Source organism: Radiomyces spectabilis, assembly GCF_025331425.1.
Source record: "Radiomyces spectabilis strain NRRL 2753 chromosome Unknown BYT42scaffold_10, whole genome shotgun sequence".
In the NCBI taxonomy this organism is placed as follows: Eukaryota; Fungi; Mucoromycota; class Mucoromycetes; order Mucorales; family Radiomycetaceae; genus Radiomyces; species Radiomyces spectabilis.
In genome coordinates this window covers 387,040-402,070 of record NW_026251935.1, presented here as the reverse complement: position 1 = coordinate 402,070, position 15,031 = coordinate 387,040, and the positions used below count along the sequence as shown (strand labels likewise).

At 44.5% G+C, this 15,031-nt stretch overlaps 4 protein-coding genes across 4 annotated transcripts; 2 read left to right on the top strand and 2 right to left on the bottom strand.

Annotated features, from left to right (window-relative positions):
* Positions 1–187: 187 nt before the first annotated feature.
* On the top strand, positions 188–2,342 carry BYT42DRAFT_547872 (galactosyl transferase GMA12/MNN10 family-domain-containing protein; the record flags this gene model as incomplete). Its single annotated transcript, XM_051565975.1, has 2 exons — positions 188–850; positions 930–2,342. The coding sequence occupies 2 exons, from the start codon at positions 188–190 to the stop codon at positions 2,340–2,342; spliced, it is 2,076 nt and encodes a 691-aa protein (XP_051420956.1).
* Positions 2,343–2,782: 440 nt separating this feature from the next.
* BYT42DRAFT_547871 (uncharacterized protein) lies at positions 2,783–5,447 on the bottom strand (the record flags this gene model as incomplete). Its single annotated transcript, XM_051565974.1, has 6 exons — positions 2,783–2,926; positions 2,992–3,279; positions 3,334–4,044; positions 4,116–4,991; positions 5,072–5,216; positions 5,272–5,447. 6 exons carry the CDS (start codon positions 5,445–5,447, stop codon positions 2,783–2,785), a joined length of 2,340 nt encoding a protein of 779 aa, XP_051420955.1.
* An 882-nt stretch (positions 5,448–6,329) lies between these two features.
* On the top strand, positions 6,330–8,188 carry BYT42DRAFT_578159 (PIG-M-domain-containing protein). Its single transcript, XM_051569257.1, has 4 exons — positions 6,330–6,354; positions 6,410–7,279; positions 7,333–7,594; positions 7,662–8,188. The coding sequence occupies exons 2-4, from the start codon at positions 6,426–6,428 to the stop codon at positions 7,965–7,967; spliced, it is 1,422 nt and encodes a 473-aa protein (XP_051420954.1). The 5' UTR covers positions 6,330–6,354; positions 6,410–6,425; the 3' UTR covers positions 7,968–8,188.
* A 1,422-nt stretch (positions 8,189–9,610) lies between these two features.
* Positions 9,611–14,967, bottom strand: BYT42DRAFT_578149 (trafficking protein particle complex subunit 10). The gene is made up of 24 exons (XM_051569256.1): positions 14,860–14,967; positions 14,576–14,790; positions 14,320–14,516; positions 14,058–14,250; positions 13,893–13,989; positions 13,582–13,832; positions 13,350–13,514; positions 13,128–13,289; positions 12,967–13,058; positions 12,765–12,905; positions 12,546–12,655; positions 12,369–12,484; positions 12,193–12,312; positions 11,956–12,115; positions 11,750–11,899; positions 11,554–11,681; positions 11,370–11,488; positions 11,182–11,305; positions 11,051–11,120; positions 10,931–10,990; positions 10,614–10,861; positions 10,462–10,557; positions 10,199–10,402; positions 9,611–10,128 (listed from the first exon to the last, which is right to left on the bottom strand). Exons 1-24 carry the CDS (start codon positions 14,885–14,887, stop codon positions 9,826–9,828), a joined length of 3,549 nt encoding a protein of 1,182 aa, XP_051420953.1. The 5' UTR covers positions 14,888–14,967; the 3' UTR covers positions 9,611–9,825.
* Between the last annotated feature and the right edge of the window lie 64 nt (positions 14,968–15,031).

Below are 15,031 nucleotides of genomic sequence, written 5' to 3'. Positions count from 1 at the left end.
CAATGTGGACAAGATCGTAGTGCGAAGCTTTCCAGGGTCTATTTTTAGCCCGCCTTTTCTCGGTTTTAAACGCCGCAACCCATCGTCCCGTCAATTTATTTTTGGCACTTTATTTTTCTGTCCCTTTGTTTTTCATCTTGCTCTTTTTGTCCTTCACCACTTTTTCCGACCTTGACATTCGACTGTAATGGCGGCCGATTTACCTCTTTACACAGCAGAGGCCAATGCAGCCGGTAGACGACCGCGTAACAAACGGTTCTTGCTCGGTCTCGCTCTCAGTGCTCTCTTCTTCCTCCTCTTTCTCAATTTCCGACTCGATTCCAGCCCAGACCACTCAGAACTAAGTATATCCGATCCCAAGCTAACATCAACACCACCCAAAGACTCGATCCCTCAAGAATCAAAACCCGAAACAAACGTCAAGTCTCCAAACAATATCGTGAAAGAAGAACCGGTCAACCCGGCGCCTGAGATTGGTGTTCCCGGTACCGTGACATCCCCTCACTCTAATCATCACAATGCTCTTCCCCATCCTTTTGACGAAGATGCCAACGACAACATTGTTATCAATAACTCGAGCCATTACCCTTATTTGGTAATCATCGCTTCGGAAGCACAACACATGAGCCGACGTGCCTTGATTCGAGAAAAGTACTTTGGCATGCGAGATAATCTGCTACCTTGCATGCATTTCAATGCCAATGTCTTGTACAAATTCTGGATTCACGGAGGCGTGCCGAAACCGGATACCCCGCTGCGACGTGCTTACGAAGCAGAGAAAATGGAATGGAATGATTTGGTGGAGCTGCCAAGAAGTACCGCCTTTGAACAAGTGACCGTCCTCGAATGGGTAAGAAAAAGGCTCCGCAGCAATTCGCTGAGAAGGGGTGTGGATGAAGCTGACGTATCTGGCTTCTTTTTTCTTCTAGGCTGAAACGGCTTTGGCTGATCAAGGCATTACCTATGATTACTTGATTGTGCAAGATATCCACACATTCATGCAGCTGGCGACTATCAAGCAGGAACTTGATAGCGGGGTGATCAGCGAAAAGACCGAATCACCCTTCACACTCAGTGCGGACGCGCCCACCAACTTTGTCTGGGGAACCTTCAGCGGTCAACCAAAGGATAAGCATGCTTTTGTTATCGGCGCTACGGCCGTGAAATTGGCGTTGGAAAAGCGAGCAGAAATTCAAGCCTTTGGTACGCCTTCCGGTCACCTGCTGACGAACATGTACCAGTATTACCGCGCCAATGCTGCCAAATTGGAAAAGGATGTGGACAAGTCCTTCTCTCCTGAAGAAGCAGCCGAGGTGCAAGAGCACGTTATTCCCGAATTCATCCGCGAAGACAGAGCAGAAGACACCCACCGATTCATCCGGTGGGAAAATAATGTGGAATCGGTGCATGCCGAGGATATCGTCATTACCCATCTTTATCAGGATTCCGAATTCAGAGATGTGGCTTCTTGGACCCATTTATCCAGTACACCCGTGTGTTACCGTCCCAAATCCGCATTCGCCGATGGTCAGCCCGCTTTGGACCCACTCGACGATGATGAAGATACCGCCGATTCCGCTGACTCGGAGGACGGCGATGCTGTCGCTTTACCCCAGCCCCACTTGGACATTGATGGTCCTTCTATCGCTGTTGTCACATCATCCTTCATTTACGATCGCTGCATGGAACCCTCTGCTACTTTGGCGGCAAAGAACAAGCGTGATTATGCTCTGAAACACGGCTACTCTTTTGTAGCTCGCTCTTCGGAATTTGCTCTCGAACGTGAGCGAGGTGAACGTAAGACGGTGTGGGGCAAGATTGATGTCATTGAAAAAGTGCTTCCAAAGTATGACTGGGTCTTTTGGATGGATATGGACGCGGTGATTATGAACCAAGACCGTTCGCTCGCAGAAATCTTTGACAATGTACGCAATCGATACGAAGACGGCAAAGAAGCCTTTGATCGTGATGTCGACTTTATCATTGCCCGTCCTGGTCGTGATCCCATGATTAACGCTGGTGTCTTCCTTATGCGAAACACGCCCTGGAGCATGCAGTTCTTGAGACGCGTGCAAGGTGTGACGGAATGGTTCAATAAGGGCCCATCCTACGAACAAGGTGCCATGTGGCAGATGATGCAAGAACCCGATATCAAGGCCCGTACCTTTTTACTTGACCGCGATGATCACACCTTCAACACTTTCCCGCGTGTGTATCAGCCTGGAGATTTTGTTGTCCATTTTGCCCCCGACAAATGTCCCAATGATGCCACACTCAAGGGCTTGGCTGCTGCCCAAAAGATTCTAGACGGCGAAACAGTGACCTCTTTGGATGAAGAGTAGAGAATAAAAAAGATGAGCATAATCTTGATATCAGTATTTTTTATAGACTCATCATGGAATGATAGTTTCTTTTATTGAAATTTGTCATTTCAGAAGCGACAATAAACACATTCAGTACACATATAGTATCCGATACGATGTTGTTTATAACTTGAAACACCTTATATGTAACTTTATTTCTTTGCAGTAGATTGTTTTTCATTGGGGAGCATTTGCAAGAGTCCCGCGTTGTTAGACGGCTTGCTTATGACCGAATCACATCCCGCCACCGTAAAAAAGAAAATGATATACACGATAAAAAAGAACAAGAGGAAGGACGTGCTGTTTTGGGGGAGGGGATATGTTGAAAAAAATAAGCATTGGTCGGCGCAGCGATGCTTATAATGAACACATCTTTTTGAAGAATAAAGTTGAAGATCCATATGTACAATATTTTTTGATCATGACCACAATGCAATATACAATACAAGTAATGATAATATCCAGAAGCTGATGAGATAAAACATGTTCACTTTGGCAGCGAGGGGACGCACCGTTAGACTTCCGGGAAAGTATTTGGAATCTGGAGATACCCACCGGTGGTACTGAAAGGAGGGATTTGTTAGCTTCCATGTCTCAATCGCGTTTTGTAACCCCCCGTCATACTTACATAATGATTCAGCCAGCCGTCAATGGCCAGTGTCCAGCGCACCAATGTCACACTTTCATAGGAACGGACAATATATCGAGCACGAGGGCCCAAGGCAGGGATCGAGGCATGCGTGCAGCGCATTTTACCGTTCTTGACACCTTCTCTCTCCTCTGCCGTTAAAAAACCTCCATTGCTTAGTCCAGCAAGCAGATACACGGAAGGACCAGCACGTTGGGATGGTTTCTTGCCAGACAAAGCATTGGCAATCGTGGATCGGATCGCGCTTTTGGGGGTCGTTTCGTTGGTCTGTCAAGATGGTTAGCAAATTTTGGCAAAACTCCAGTCTGTGTGATGTCTTACTTTAAAGAGAGCTTGCAGCCGTCCAAGAGCCAGCTCGAGGTCTTTGACGTTCTTTGTCGTTTTTGCAAGGAGGGGTTTCGCTGGCTGGAATTTGGTAGCGGGAGACTTCAACGTGTTTCTCACGAAATAGATGCCTCGTCTCATCTCTTCCAACGCCTTGACCAGTGATTCCGCCCGGCGAGCATTGTTGGTTACGTAAAGATAGATAGGCTCCCATGGTTTATCTTCCAGTTGCACTAATTGCTTGCAAAGAATCCACACCGCCGCTTCTTCATAGGATACCCCTTCGGACTTGGTCAGTTCGTCTATCTGTAATGTATGGACGTTAAATTGTCTTTTAGCCAACGGACCCGTCGTCTCCGAATGTATTTTTATGAGTTTCGCTTCAATATGCTCCAAAACATCCATGAGTTGCGGCGTCGCGAGAACCTCCACTAATTTGAACACTGTTCGCAAATGACCAGCAATGCTTTGAGGATCTAAAGGATTCGCAGGCGCCATCACCTGATTCTCGGTTCTCATTTTCTCTACATAGTTGAAAGTGGAGGCTCGTCGGAGAAGTATATCCACTGGTGGAAAGTAGAACAGCGCATTCTCCAGAACGAAATCTGTCCAACCGCGATCCATGACTGACTCCGCAGCCGTATCCGTGGACACCTTGATTGAACCTAGTCGCCAAGGCGCTGCCCAAAGGTACCACAGATTCATCACCTAACCAACGTCATCAGTTAGGTTGCCTACCAACAACATGCCCTGAAGAAATCATAAACACGCAAACCTACTTGATAAAAATCATCGTGTCTACGCCAATTGAGCATCAGACGTGACAACAGGTAGTAAAGTTCTTCTCGCACAGTATCGTAGACCATGGCATATTCGGTATCCGCGGGTTGCCGACCCGTACATCTTCGCAAGTCCCCTTTGACCACGTAGGCTACGAACAGGCTGATACAGTCCATGTATTCACGGGGCAAGCTCTGGTTAGGAGACACCCACGCCGCCCGAAGCCATAATTCTACACATGCGTCCAGGAAAAAGGAGCCAATGTCAGAAGAGCATTTCGCATATGGCATCACTACACTTGGAATAAATGCGTGCATGTAATTCTCTATCAGGGAATAATAGCAGCTCTTTGCGATGCTTCGGAGTCGGCCAGGCGCTTGATATGGGAGGTTGGTTGTGGTTGTTGCAGGTTTTGAAGCGGAAGATAGGAAAGACGGGGAGGTATTGGTGGCCTTGCTAATGGGCATGGGAGGCTTGGCGAGACTTGGAATGTGGGAAGCAGCTGTGGGATAAGCTGTAATGGGTGCAATGGTTGTGTTTGAGGTGTAGGTTAATGGCGATTTGAAGGGTGTGTTAGACGGTAATGTCGTTGACAATGGACGAGGCGCTGATGCTGGTGTTGGAACCGTCGTGGGGGGTGGCATCAGTGGGGGCCATGTAGGCACGCTGACAAGATAATACAGATAGAACTGGTACATGTTGAGTTTGACTTTGTATTCGCCTGCAGAGGACGCTGGTATATTGGATCGTCGTGTCGCCGCGGCGCGAACATCGGTTGCATTGGAAGACACGTTTCGCACAAACTTTATGCAATTGGCATAGAGACGAGGCAGGTGTTGCAGGGCCCCCGTAGTAAGTATGCGACGCACATCGTTCTTGAACGTATCAAATAGGCAATTAGCATAAAATCAACACTGTAATTAAAAATCCCTGTCGCTTTGCAAGCCAAACATACCGGGATACTTTCAGAGATAACTTCATAAGTATAATCTGGATCTTTACTGAGCGTTCGAAGGGCCACCAGGAAATCGCCTTCGTAAGATAACAATTGACGTATGGATTCGTCCTGCTTTGGCTGTGTATCGGTTTGGATCCATCCCCTATACTTTATTTTAATAACTGTTAAAGCGAAAGGCCGCGATATAGCATATCTACCTCTGCGTGGGGGAACCAAAGATATAAACGAGCAACGTCGGCAGAAAACTGTAGAACGCAAACGCATGTTGCCTGGAAATGGTCGGTGTACCGTTAATATGCTGCCTACAGTAACGGACAAGATAGTCACATATAGCGACTATATCCCGATCATGGAATGCCTTGCAATTGTCCATGATGGAAGCAAAAGATCATTAGGCGCGACGGGAACCCCACCAGAGCCACAAATGGAGCTGTGTGACTGGATTTCAATTCCTTGATTGACAATGAATCTTTTTTTTTTGCGCGAATTTCCCTGTCTACATAGTTTGTCGCGCTCTGGTTCGCTGGCCGCCATCGTACCCAGATGCACCAAAACTTTTGGTGGATGGGGCAAAAACGGGAAAATCCCCAATTTCACAAAAAAAAAGAAAAAAGAGAAATTTTGAACCGGCTTTTTGCTTTGTTGCACTATGATATTCCTTTTTTTTTAGCTGTGCACTGCACCTTGATCTGCGGCACAAGGATACTGCTTAGTCTGTTTAACCCACTTGGTTGGTTCTCGAGGGTAATAAAGGCAGACGCGCTATTAATTAGATCCACATTTGCTATATTGCCATAAATAAATTGCTATTTTTTCTTTATCTTTTGTTAAACTACATAATTTGACTTCATATGTGGGCTGTTACTTCTAAACTTTTTGCCAAATCGGTTCAAGTAACCGTTATTCGGGAACACTGCTTCTTCATAATCTCATAATCTTGACAAATAATCAGAAGTGCCACATGTTATTGTGGATACTTTTTCTACTGACAATTCTTTGCGTACATTTATATCGTACAAGTACTAGGATATTCGCATGCCTGCGCGTAATTAGAGTGCTTACAAATAGAAAATCGCAGCATCTGAGATGATGCAACTCGTTTTCTGCTGCGTTAAACCAGAAATCCCGTTTCATTGCATTAACGTCGATCCCACTCAATCACGTGATCGACATTCCCCAGGAGATCTTCGAGACTTGCAGTTTCCCAATTTGGTTGTGCTTTTGGATTAATTTTTTTTTTTTTTTTTTTTTTTTTTTTTTTCGCTCACGGAACACCCAAGGTAGCCTGGATGTGTGAGGATGATCAGGGACGTTATTAATCGTCGGTCATGATAGATATGCACAACGCATTATGAGCAATTCTTGGTTAACTTTCCGATCATTATGCGTTGCGGCTTTTGTTCTGCGCGTTGTGTTGCTAATCTACGGCGAATGGCAAGATGCGCACTTCACAGTAAAGTACACGGACATCGACTATATTGTCTTTACAGATGCTGCACGTTATATTACCCAAGGGTTGAGCCCCTACGAACGAGCCACATACCGATACACCCCGCTTCTGGCCATAATGCTGACACCGAATATCTACCTTTTCCGCGCCTTTGGCAAATGCGTTTTTGCTTTGGCTGATCTCGCGGTGGGCTATTTAATTCATCGTATTCTTTTGCAACGTGGATTGCCAACGAAAAAGGCGCTATGGTTGGACGCCTTGTGGCTGCTGAATCCAATGGTGGCGAATATTTCCACGCGCGGCAACGCCGAGTCATTATTGGGTGTCATGGTGCTTGGCACCCTTTATTTGGTCATGCTCCGTCGATTCTATCCTGCATGCTTTTTATTCGGATTGGCTGTTCATTTCAAAATATATCCAGTCATTTACGCGATACCGATCCTGTTCTTGATGGACGAGCATTACGGCGATCCCGTAGAATGGCCACAGATGGTATGGACGTACCAGCAAGCAAGGCTCCGATGTCTTCAGTTTTATTTGCAGGACCATGATCAGAGTGATGGATGTAGGATTCGCGAACCCGCGGATCAAACCGACGCGAACCGAACCAACGCCCTCTCGCAAAACACCTCCTGCATTGCCAAAACGAAACGTGTTATCAACCGCTGTGTCCTGTTTCTTTCGCCGACCCGCATCATGTTTGGTCTCGTCAGTGCGGCTGCATTTTTTGGCATTACTTGGTTCATGTATCAGATGTGAGTATTTGGACAAGCATGGCCATGGCATCAAACTGATTTCAAAAGCAAAGGTATGGCGACGAATTCCTGGAACACACGTATCTTTATCATATCACTCGAAAAGATCATCGTCACAACTTTTCCGTGTGGTTTTATCAGATGTATCTTGCATTTGACGCATCGATCATGGGTAAAATGATGGGATTAATGGCGTTTCTGCCTCAATTACTGCTTGTGGCGATTGTGGGTATCGCTTTTGCCAAAGATATATTCTTTGCTTGCTTTATCCAAACTTTCATCTTTGTCACTTTTAACAAAGTGTGCACGTCACAGGCAAGTGTTCAAGCTTTCATTTACAAATAACCCAAGGATTGACCACTCACTTATCTTTGACTCGCAGTATTTCATGTGGTACCTTTGTTTATTCCCGCTCATTCTACCTTCAACGGCGCTACATCTTAAATGGAAGGGGTTGGCGCTCATTTTAGCATGGGTGGCTGGTCAGGTACGTTTGATTTGTATTAAATTATTGAATGGGACCGTCTCATCCAAGGTTTTATCGCTCATAGGGGATCTGGCTTCACTTTGCATACCGGCTCGAATTCTTGGGGGAAAATACATTTTTCAACCTCTGGTTATCAGGATTAACCTTCTTTGTGGTCAATTGCTGGATTGTGGTGGAGCTTATACTGCATCATCAATTTGAATACCTGTACGGCAGCCGAGGCCGTATTCGCTGGGTTTGGGGCATGGGTGATCCGGAAGGATCGCCGTGAGCTTATCATATGTACTAGTCAGCTAAATCGGATGTATGTTGTTTCACTGTAAGAGATAGTCGCGAATACCTTTGTACAACTCATGTAACTTGTAAACACTACTTGGTCTGGTCACAAAACAGCAGACATAAAAAACTTAATAGAATGCCAAAAAAAAAAAAAAAAAATGCCAGTTGTTCACCGATAAAGTAGTGTTTTATGAATGCCGATGGAAGACCGAAACCATCACTTGAAAAAATCACACGTTTTTTCAGCCATTGTCATGTAAATTTGGGCATCAACAATGACTTTTGGAAAACTTCTTTACAGAATGCTGTATATGTGAATCCATGTTGACCGATAGCCAATATTCCGCCTCGCAGATCTATCGGTTTTTACAACTTTATTGAAGAGTCTGTCAAGGTATAGTTGTCATGCCGGGAAATAGAGTGCATTGTTTCTGTATCTCTTATGTGACATGATGCCACGGATCATGTCTTCGGCATTTAAATCCCACTGATCATTCCACCTTTGGTGTCTCATTTAGATTTTTGGTGTTCAAAGCGAGCCTATGCGATGACATAGTTGTATCCCAGCACGTTGAATAGTGGCGCAAAATATTGGTGTAACCAAAGCAAACAACAAGATGCATGCTACGTTATCGCGCATTTTCTAAATCAAGCAATAACGAACGTTGAGCTTCTTTTATCCTCTGACGTATCGGCATAGCAAAAAGGCACTAGCCGCATTTCTCTGCCATGATCCAGCCACTGACGTCGGAGCCGGAAGTGACATCATGAAACATGTGAGTATAAAATGAACTTCATTTTTTACGAAAATTGGACCTGTTATTGTCAATCTCTTTTTCATATTGATCAGTTCTTTACCATGAGGTATGCCTATCCAAGCTTGAAATGCCTATGAAATCTGTTTTGATTAATATGATATGTCCTTGTGTATGTAGCCAACCTACTGCTTCTCCCCAAATGCCCCAGAATGAATCCTACCCCACAGCTCAGGGCATGATGATCTCGGACAACACACCTAACAACGCTTCGGTCGATTTGCAAAAGCAAGATGGTACGTGCCTGTAAAGCCATTGAAGTAGACATTAAGTAACATTGTCTCTTGTACACAGAATCCAGCGTTTATAACATGTTGAGGTACGGGGAAACGACAGGCTGTTTTTACTAGACCATTGAGATTGATAATCTTGCTTTGTATTTTACAGATTGAGAGGTGGTGGATGTATCAAGGGTTGCTTGGAAGCCATCTGTTGCTGTAAGTATTGTTTATTGCCATTTTACAAATGTGATCGTCATACTGATGGAAACTTATTGCTTTAGGTTGCGCGCTCGATGCCATCTGTTGCTGTATGTTCTAGACACCCCACGTGTTGCAAGTTGTTTTTCGGTTGCTAACTAAATTTGTTTTGTTTCAATTGATATATAGGCGAACTTGATGAAATCTGCTGTTAAATTGGGTTTCTTCTTCACGATTTGACTCTCTAGAACCTCATGCCCCCCTCCGTTCCATTTTATTTTACCCAAATTTGGCAAATAAATAAATCAATCTCCGAATAAATTAAGGTTTTGCATTTTTGAAAAATATTCTTTTTATAGAAGTATTTTTTTCGTCCTAGTCTTGGCGCTTTTTTTTTGCCAACTCTTTTCCAGGCACTAAGTCGTTCATAATTCGATGCAGCTAGGCTGTTCCTTTACCCGGATTCGGGACTTTTGTTGTTGTGGTGACACGAACGTAGGAAGAACGGATCATACAAGAAAGGGAAAAAACGCCATTTTTTTTATATTACACTACTTCTTGCTTGGGAATATTGCGGTTACTCGGGATGTGAGGGGAGGAAGGGGAGGGACGATCGGGGCTACTGACAAAGCTTGGCATCATTTGTGGCTGCAAGAAACGTTGTTGTTGTTCCACGAAAAATGTGGCCGTTTTGGATTTCGGCTTGACGAGAATTTGTTGTCCACTGTTTGTGTAAACCGTCGCTGCAAATCCATCGGGGGACACTGACGAGACTCGCACCGTTGGCAAAAGCAAATTGCCTGTTTTTAAAGGGACGAGATTGACCGCGAATTCCATCACCTCACCAGGCTAAATAAGAAGATTTCAAAAAGTTAATTTTCGCTCAAATGAATCTTTTGACAAGAATGGTAAAGCTTACTGTCGACGAAAATCTCAGCCGTCGTTTGCCAGATAAGAGCCAATTGTCGTAGTCGACATCAATATCGTAAAAGAAGTCTTGCGCTGTATCGTTTGAGCCACTATTCCAATAAGTGGATCGTTCAATGCGTAAAATGCAAGGACACGCCTCCGACACGCGCAGATCTTTGCCATTTGTGATGATAAGCTCCGCTTTATGTAATATCTATCCATCGTGTTAACAAGGCAGGTTTCAGTTGCAGCAACAGCGTGTTTAAATCTAACCTTGGATGTCGGTACTTCCAAAGGAAATACAATACAATCAATGTGAGGGGCGGGACTAAATGCGTTGACCGTATTCATAGTGATAGCCTCGTGTTTCTACACAGTATTCTTTTAACTCGACTTCTTTTTTCTTTTACAGAACGTGACCTTACTTCAAAGAAATCTTCAATGAGATCCAGTAACTCGACCTTGGTTTTCAAATCGCGATGGAGTAAAAATGATTCGCAGAGCTCCGCATCAAAGTCATCCAGATGTACCACGTCAGTTAGTCCGTAGCTGGCATAATCAACCGAGGACAGGAACGCTTCTCGAACTCTGGAAAAGACATACGGAAAATGCTGACCAAGCTTATGTTCTTTGAGCGATTGCTGAAGCATCGCGGCAATACTTGTTTCCACCTCTATTTTTAGGAAAATTTACAAAGAGTGAGAAGATTGGAATGGCGCGTACTGCATCCACTTGTACAAACCATCACGTAGCGTGCGGTATTTAGCATAGAAATGTACTTTGGGTTCCAGTTTCTCGGTATCTAGTAGATGTGTTAAATCTGTGCAAGCTTGACCTATTAAAGTTTTTTGAACAGTCCCACCTTCATCACTGTTATCCACCCGCTTAACCAGTTTGTACACAAAAGTGGCAATTTGCTTGGGAAAAATGGTCTGTTCCAAAGACACATGTCAGCTTCCTCCAAGAATTCAATGTCAGCAGCCGTGAACTTACCAAATCCCATTGCGCACTGTCGGAAGCGCTTTCAATAGCATAGTCTTTGGAAGGCCATAGCCCGGTTTCTAATATTCTGACAGGCAAATCACCATTACATGATAGTTCGACCTTGAGAAATACGCTAGAAAGAAGCATCAATGGCTGTGTTGGACACATTCAAGTGAGCAATAGGCGCACAAGCTTACCAATCCTCACGAAACACACTGGATTCCGTCACGACCAAAGGAACTGTGACTCGAACTGGATCTGCCGACACGAATTGAAGTTCCTTGCTGTCGGCCGTATATGTGATTGTCGTTTTCACCTGTTTTCAGACTAGAGTCAGTGAACGAACCTCATGCAAGTTAGAATAACGCATGTATTTCTTACCCGATATTCAAACTCTGTATACGGTCCTTCATAGGGCACGGACAACTCCAACAGTTGATGCGGAGCACACTCGGGTAATAATGTTTCTCCACTTTCGGTTCTTTCTAACTCTTTGGTCGTTGTATGATCTAAAAGCCACAGAACAGAAGCTAAGTATAAAGTACAATGAACATAGGGATAGAGTGGCTCTCCATACCGCTGCTATCTTTGATAACGGCCACCACTTTTCCGGTCTTGACAATATCTAACCCTTCCGTCTGTGATTCCAAGAGTACTTTGCCGTTGGAAATCGATCGTTCTCCAATTTTGATTTTGACACAGAATCGCTGCTGAACACCCAGTCGAACTAGTAGGACAGATGAGCGTCAGGCAGCACAAGTGCACGTATCCATGAATATTTACCATCATTAGGCTGTTCAATAACAGCACTCAGTTGCTTGGGATCACGATTCAAACGTACGACGCGCTTCTTTTGTCCTGGCTTCATAAAATTGTGACCAAAGATAAGTCGTCCCGTTTGCATTTCACAGTTTTCCACCACGTAGTTTCCAGAAGTCGATGTCTTTTTTTCGTTGCATTAATACAGAAAGTTAGTAGACGGTTGACGGTTGTGATTGCGTAGAATAAAGTGCAGCATACCAGACTGGTCAGATAGAACGTGTTTGGACCTGGTTTCAGTACTTGGTTTTCCACGGTGAACCAAATCTGTTCCGGTGCATTTCCCACTAATCGAAGGGATAGACGATCGATGGGAAGGTCCTATCCAACGAATTAACATCCAATTCCTGCGTATCCATGTCAGCGATGGGTAATACTTTGGGCAAATTGTTCACTACGCGAATCTCAACACTTGTGCTATCCACCAGGGATTCGTCATCGATGATGGATACCACCGATATCTTGAACATTGGAGAAAACGGACGGAGGATATCTGGAATCAAAAAAATCGTGAGAAGTGGAACTGCTGTGATTGCACGTATGAGACTCATTACCAGTATCAAGCTGCTGAACGTTGGCCAGCAGTTCATCCGTATAATGTATCGCATCTTCCGATGACAGATACGTGGCATTCTTCAAGAGCGCTAATACAGAACCTAAATACGTATAGAGCCATGGATGTTAAGAAAAATACAGCTAACAGATGCTTCTTTCACAAGTTCAACACTGCCACAGCTGATGCATGGCAAGAAAATGAATGACGAAAAGGATATTGATCAGTTTTCCCCAGCCGCTTCTGTGAGTCGGCACATTTGACAAGTAGCGTGTTTTCGATGGCACTCCAGTCTTGTTCACCATATCTCCATATCATCGAGTCAAAGATGCGCACGGCTTCGTCATATTTTTCCCGTACACTACACGTTTGTACATCAGAGTCAATCACGCACAGACTAACATTTTTTCTTGTGAACATACTATTTGAGAGCGGCAATGTCACCATGAACATTCAAAGCCGCCCGAGGTCGGTAACTGGCATCGTAGCTCTTGATCGCTCGCGTACTCAAGCCCTAAAGTACAAAAATATCTCGATATGATCGGTTCGCTTCACGCACAATGCATAATAGTCACCTACATACCATGTATATTTTATCAAAGGCTTCAAGAGAATCAACCGCTTCCAATAGTTTCGGATTGGTGATACTTGGGGGACTCGATGGTTCTTCGTTTTCAGAGGTTGTATAGATTGAAAACGGCGGTGTATTTGGAAGATGATGATATTTTAAGCCTAGTTTGTCCAACTGAGTCGTATGGTGTTAAACATGTGAAGAAAAATCCAAACCAATCTCGCTATCTTTTACCTGCCGTCGTGCTGTTAGCAATAGATCCGCTTTAACTGCATTGTATGGTATAAGAAATGGGGGATCCGCCGCGGCAATTTGCACCGACAAAGGTTCGCATTCGTTGACAACGTTGATACATGCAGAAAAGACCCAGGATTCGAGAAAGTTGTCGGTTAAATGAGCCTAAACAAAGAGGAATCGGTAAGACACTAGCATCTTGTGCATATGTGATATCAAGAAAGATATTTACTCGATTGTCTCTGATGCTTGGAATAAATCCTGTGATGAATAACTGGGCCCTTGCGCATACTTCAATAACGCGATGCAGCTTTAGCAGCATTCGACATTGTCGCGCAAAAAGGTAGCTCCGAAAATCAAACACTGAAATGATATTTTTGTTGATCAAGTCGCGATAGTCCTTTCGCTTGAAATCGAGAATATTGCCAGAATCATCGCCAGCATCGGTGCCTCCGAAATGCCCAAACCACGCCAGTGCCTTGTCTAAGTCACCCAAGATTTAGAATAAAGCAGGCTTTCCAATGTCACCACCAAATGTTTTACCTCGAAGCACCTGGAAAAAGGACGCTTCCAGTTCATCGTATTGGATCAGGGCGTCCTCGTAGAGTGTCATGATCTCAAATGCTTGGGCTAAACCTTCCTGTAATACAGCCACAGGGTGAGATGCTTTCATTTATCAGCAGTCCCATGTTACTCGGCGGTGCTTACCTTGAGAATGAAAAAGGTGCAGTAATTCCATCCGGGCATATGTCGCTGCATATCCAACCGTCGTGTATCTTCCTGGATTTGAAGCACTTGCATGTCAAAGCTCGCCAGGATGTGTTCCTTCATTTTTTCGATGAAGCCCGCCCAAAGCTCAGAGTTTGCCCCTTCGGGATCTCGAATACGAATGTATGCGCAACTGAAAATAAAACCATCTATCACATCAGAATACCCTGTCGTATCATTTATCCCTTCCATCAGCTCCTACCGGTCTTGTTTCCCTTGATTAAAATCCGTACGGATTTTATCGTAGACAGACGTCTTGAGTCCCAGGTAGTTGTTGCTTTTTTTAGCATCGTGTCCAGCGACATAGACGATCATCCATTCCTGGTTTTTCTTGGCACCAATGACATCGGTCCACGCTCTAATTTGCCTTCGTACTTTGTTCTTGTAGACTTCATTATCCTATTACCATGACATTAGCCTTGAAATGCCCCGGATGGTGATATATTTGCTGCCATTACATCGCACGCCACAAAGTAGAGATTCAAGTAGTTTGTTTGTGTATGCGAAAGAGGTTGGGGCGGTTGGTCAAAGTTGAAGCGCTTTAAATCCACTTCCAATGATGCAATGACTCGTTCTGATCGTTGATTTGTGGGTTGCCATTTCAAGTTTTTCAGTGGCAGGCGAGAAGAAAGATCATCGGCAATCAGGGGCCACACCCCATACTCGTCGCAGTCTACGATAGAACAGGCAACACTTGTTATTCGTCTGGTTGGCGAAGGCGTTCACACATAACAAAACATACACGTTACAGTCACTTTCCGTCCACTCATCTACTAACACAGAGACACTGCTTTGAAAACGCGTGCGTCGCAATGCTCACAGAAAGAAAACGAGAAAAAAAAAGGTCGAGCTTTTGCTGAGACTAGGTTATCGCGCTTGCCAAATGCAGTCGTCGGTTTTTCAATTAGTAAACT

Bases quoted from the DNA above. Each gene is read 5' to 3' on its own strand.
- BYT42DRAFT_578149 (XM_051569256.1), bottom strand. From the start codon at position 14,887: ATGAGTGGACGGAAAGTGACTGTAACGT. The intron at 13,990-14,057 runs GTAAGCACCGCC...GCTGTATTACAG, and splicing joins GCACCTTTTTCATTCTCAAG to GAAGGTTTAGCCCAAGCATT. The intron at 12,313-12,368 runs GTATTACCCATC...TTCGTTGGATAG, and splicing joins TAGTGAACAATTTGCCCAAA to GACCTTCCCATCGATCGTCT.
- BYT42DRAFT_578159 (XM_051569257.1), top strand. From the start codon at position 6,426: ATGAGCAATTCTTGGTTAACTTTCCGATCATTATGCGTTGCGGCTTTT. The intron at 7,280-7,332 runs GTGAGTATTTGG...TCAAAAGCAAAG, and splicing joins ACTTGGTTCATGTATCAGAT to GTATGGCGACGAATTCCTGG. The intron at 7,595-7,661 runs GCAAGTGTTCAA...TTTGACTCGCAG, and splicing joins ACAAAGTGTGCACGTCACAG to TATTTCATGTGGTACCTTTG.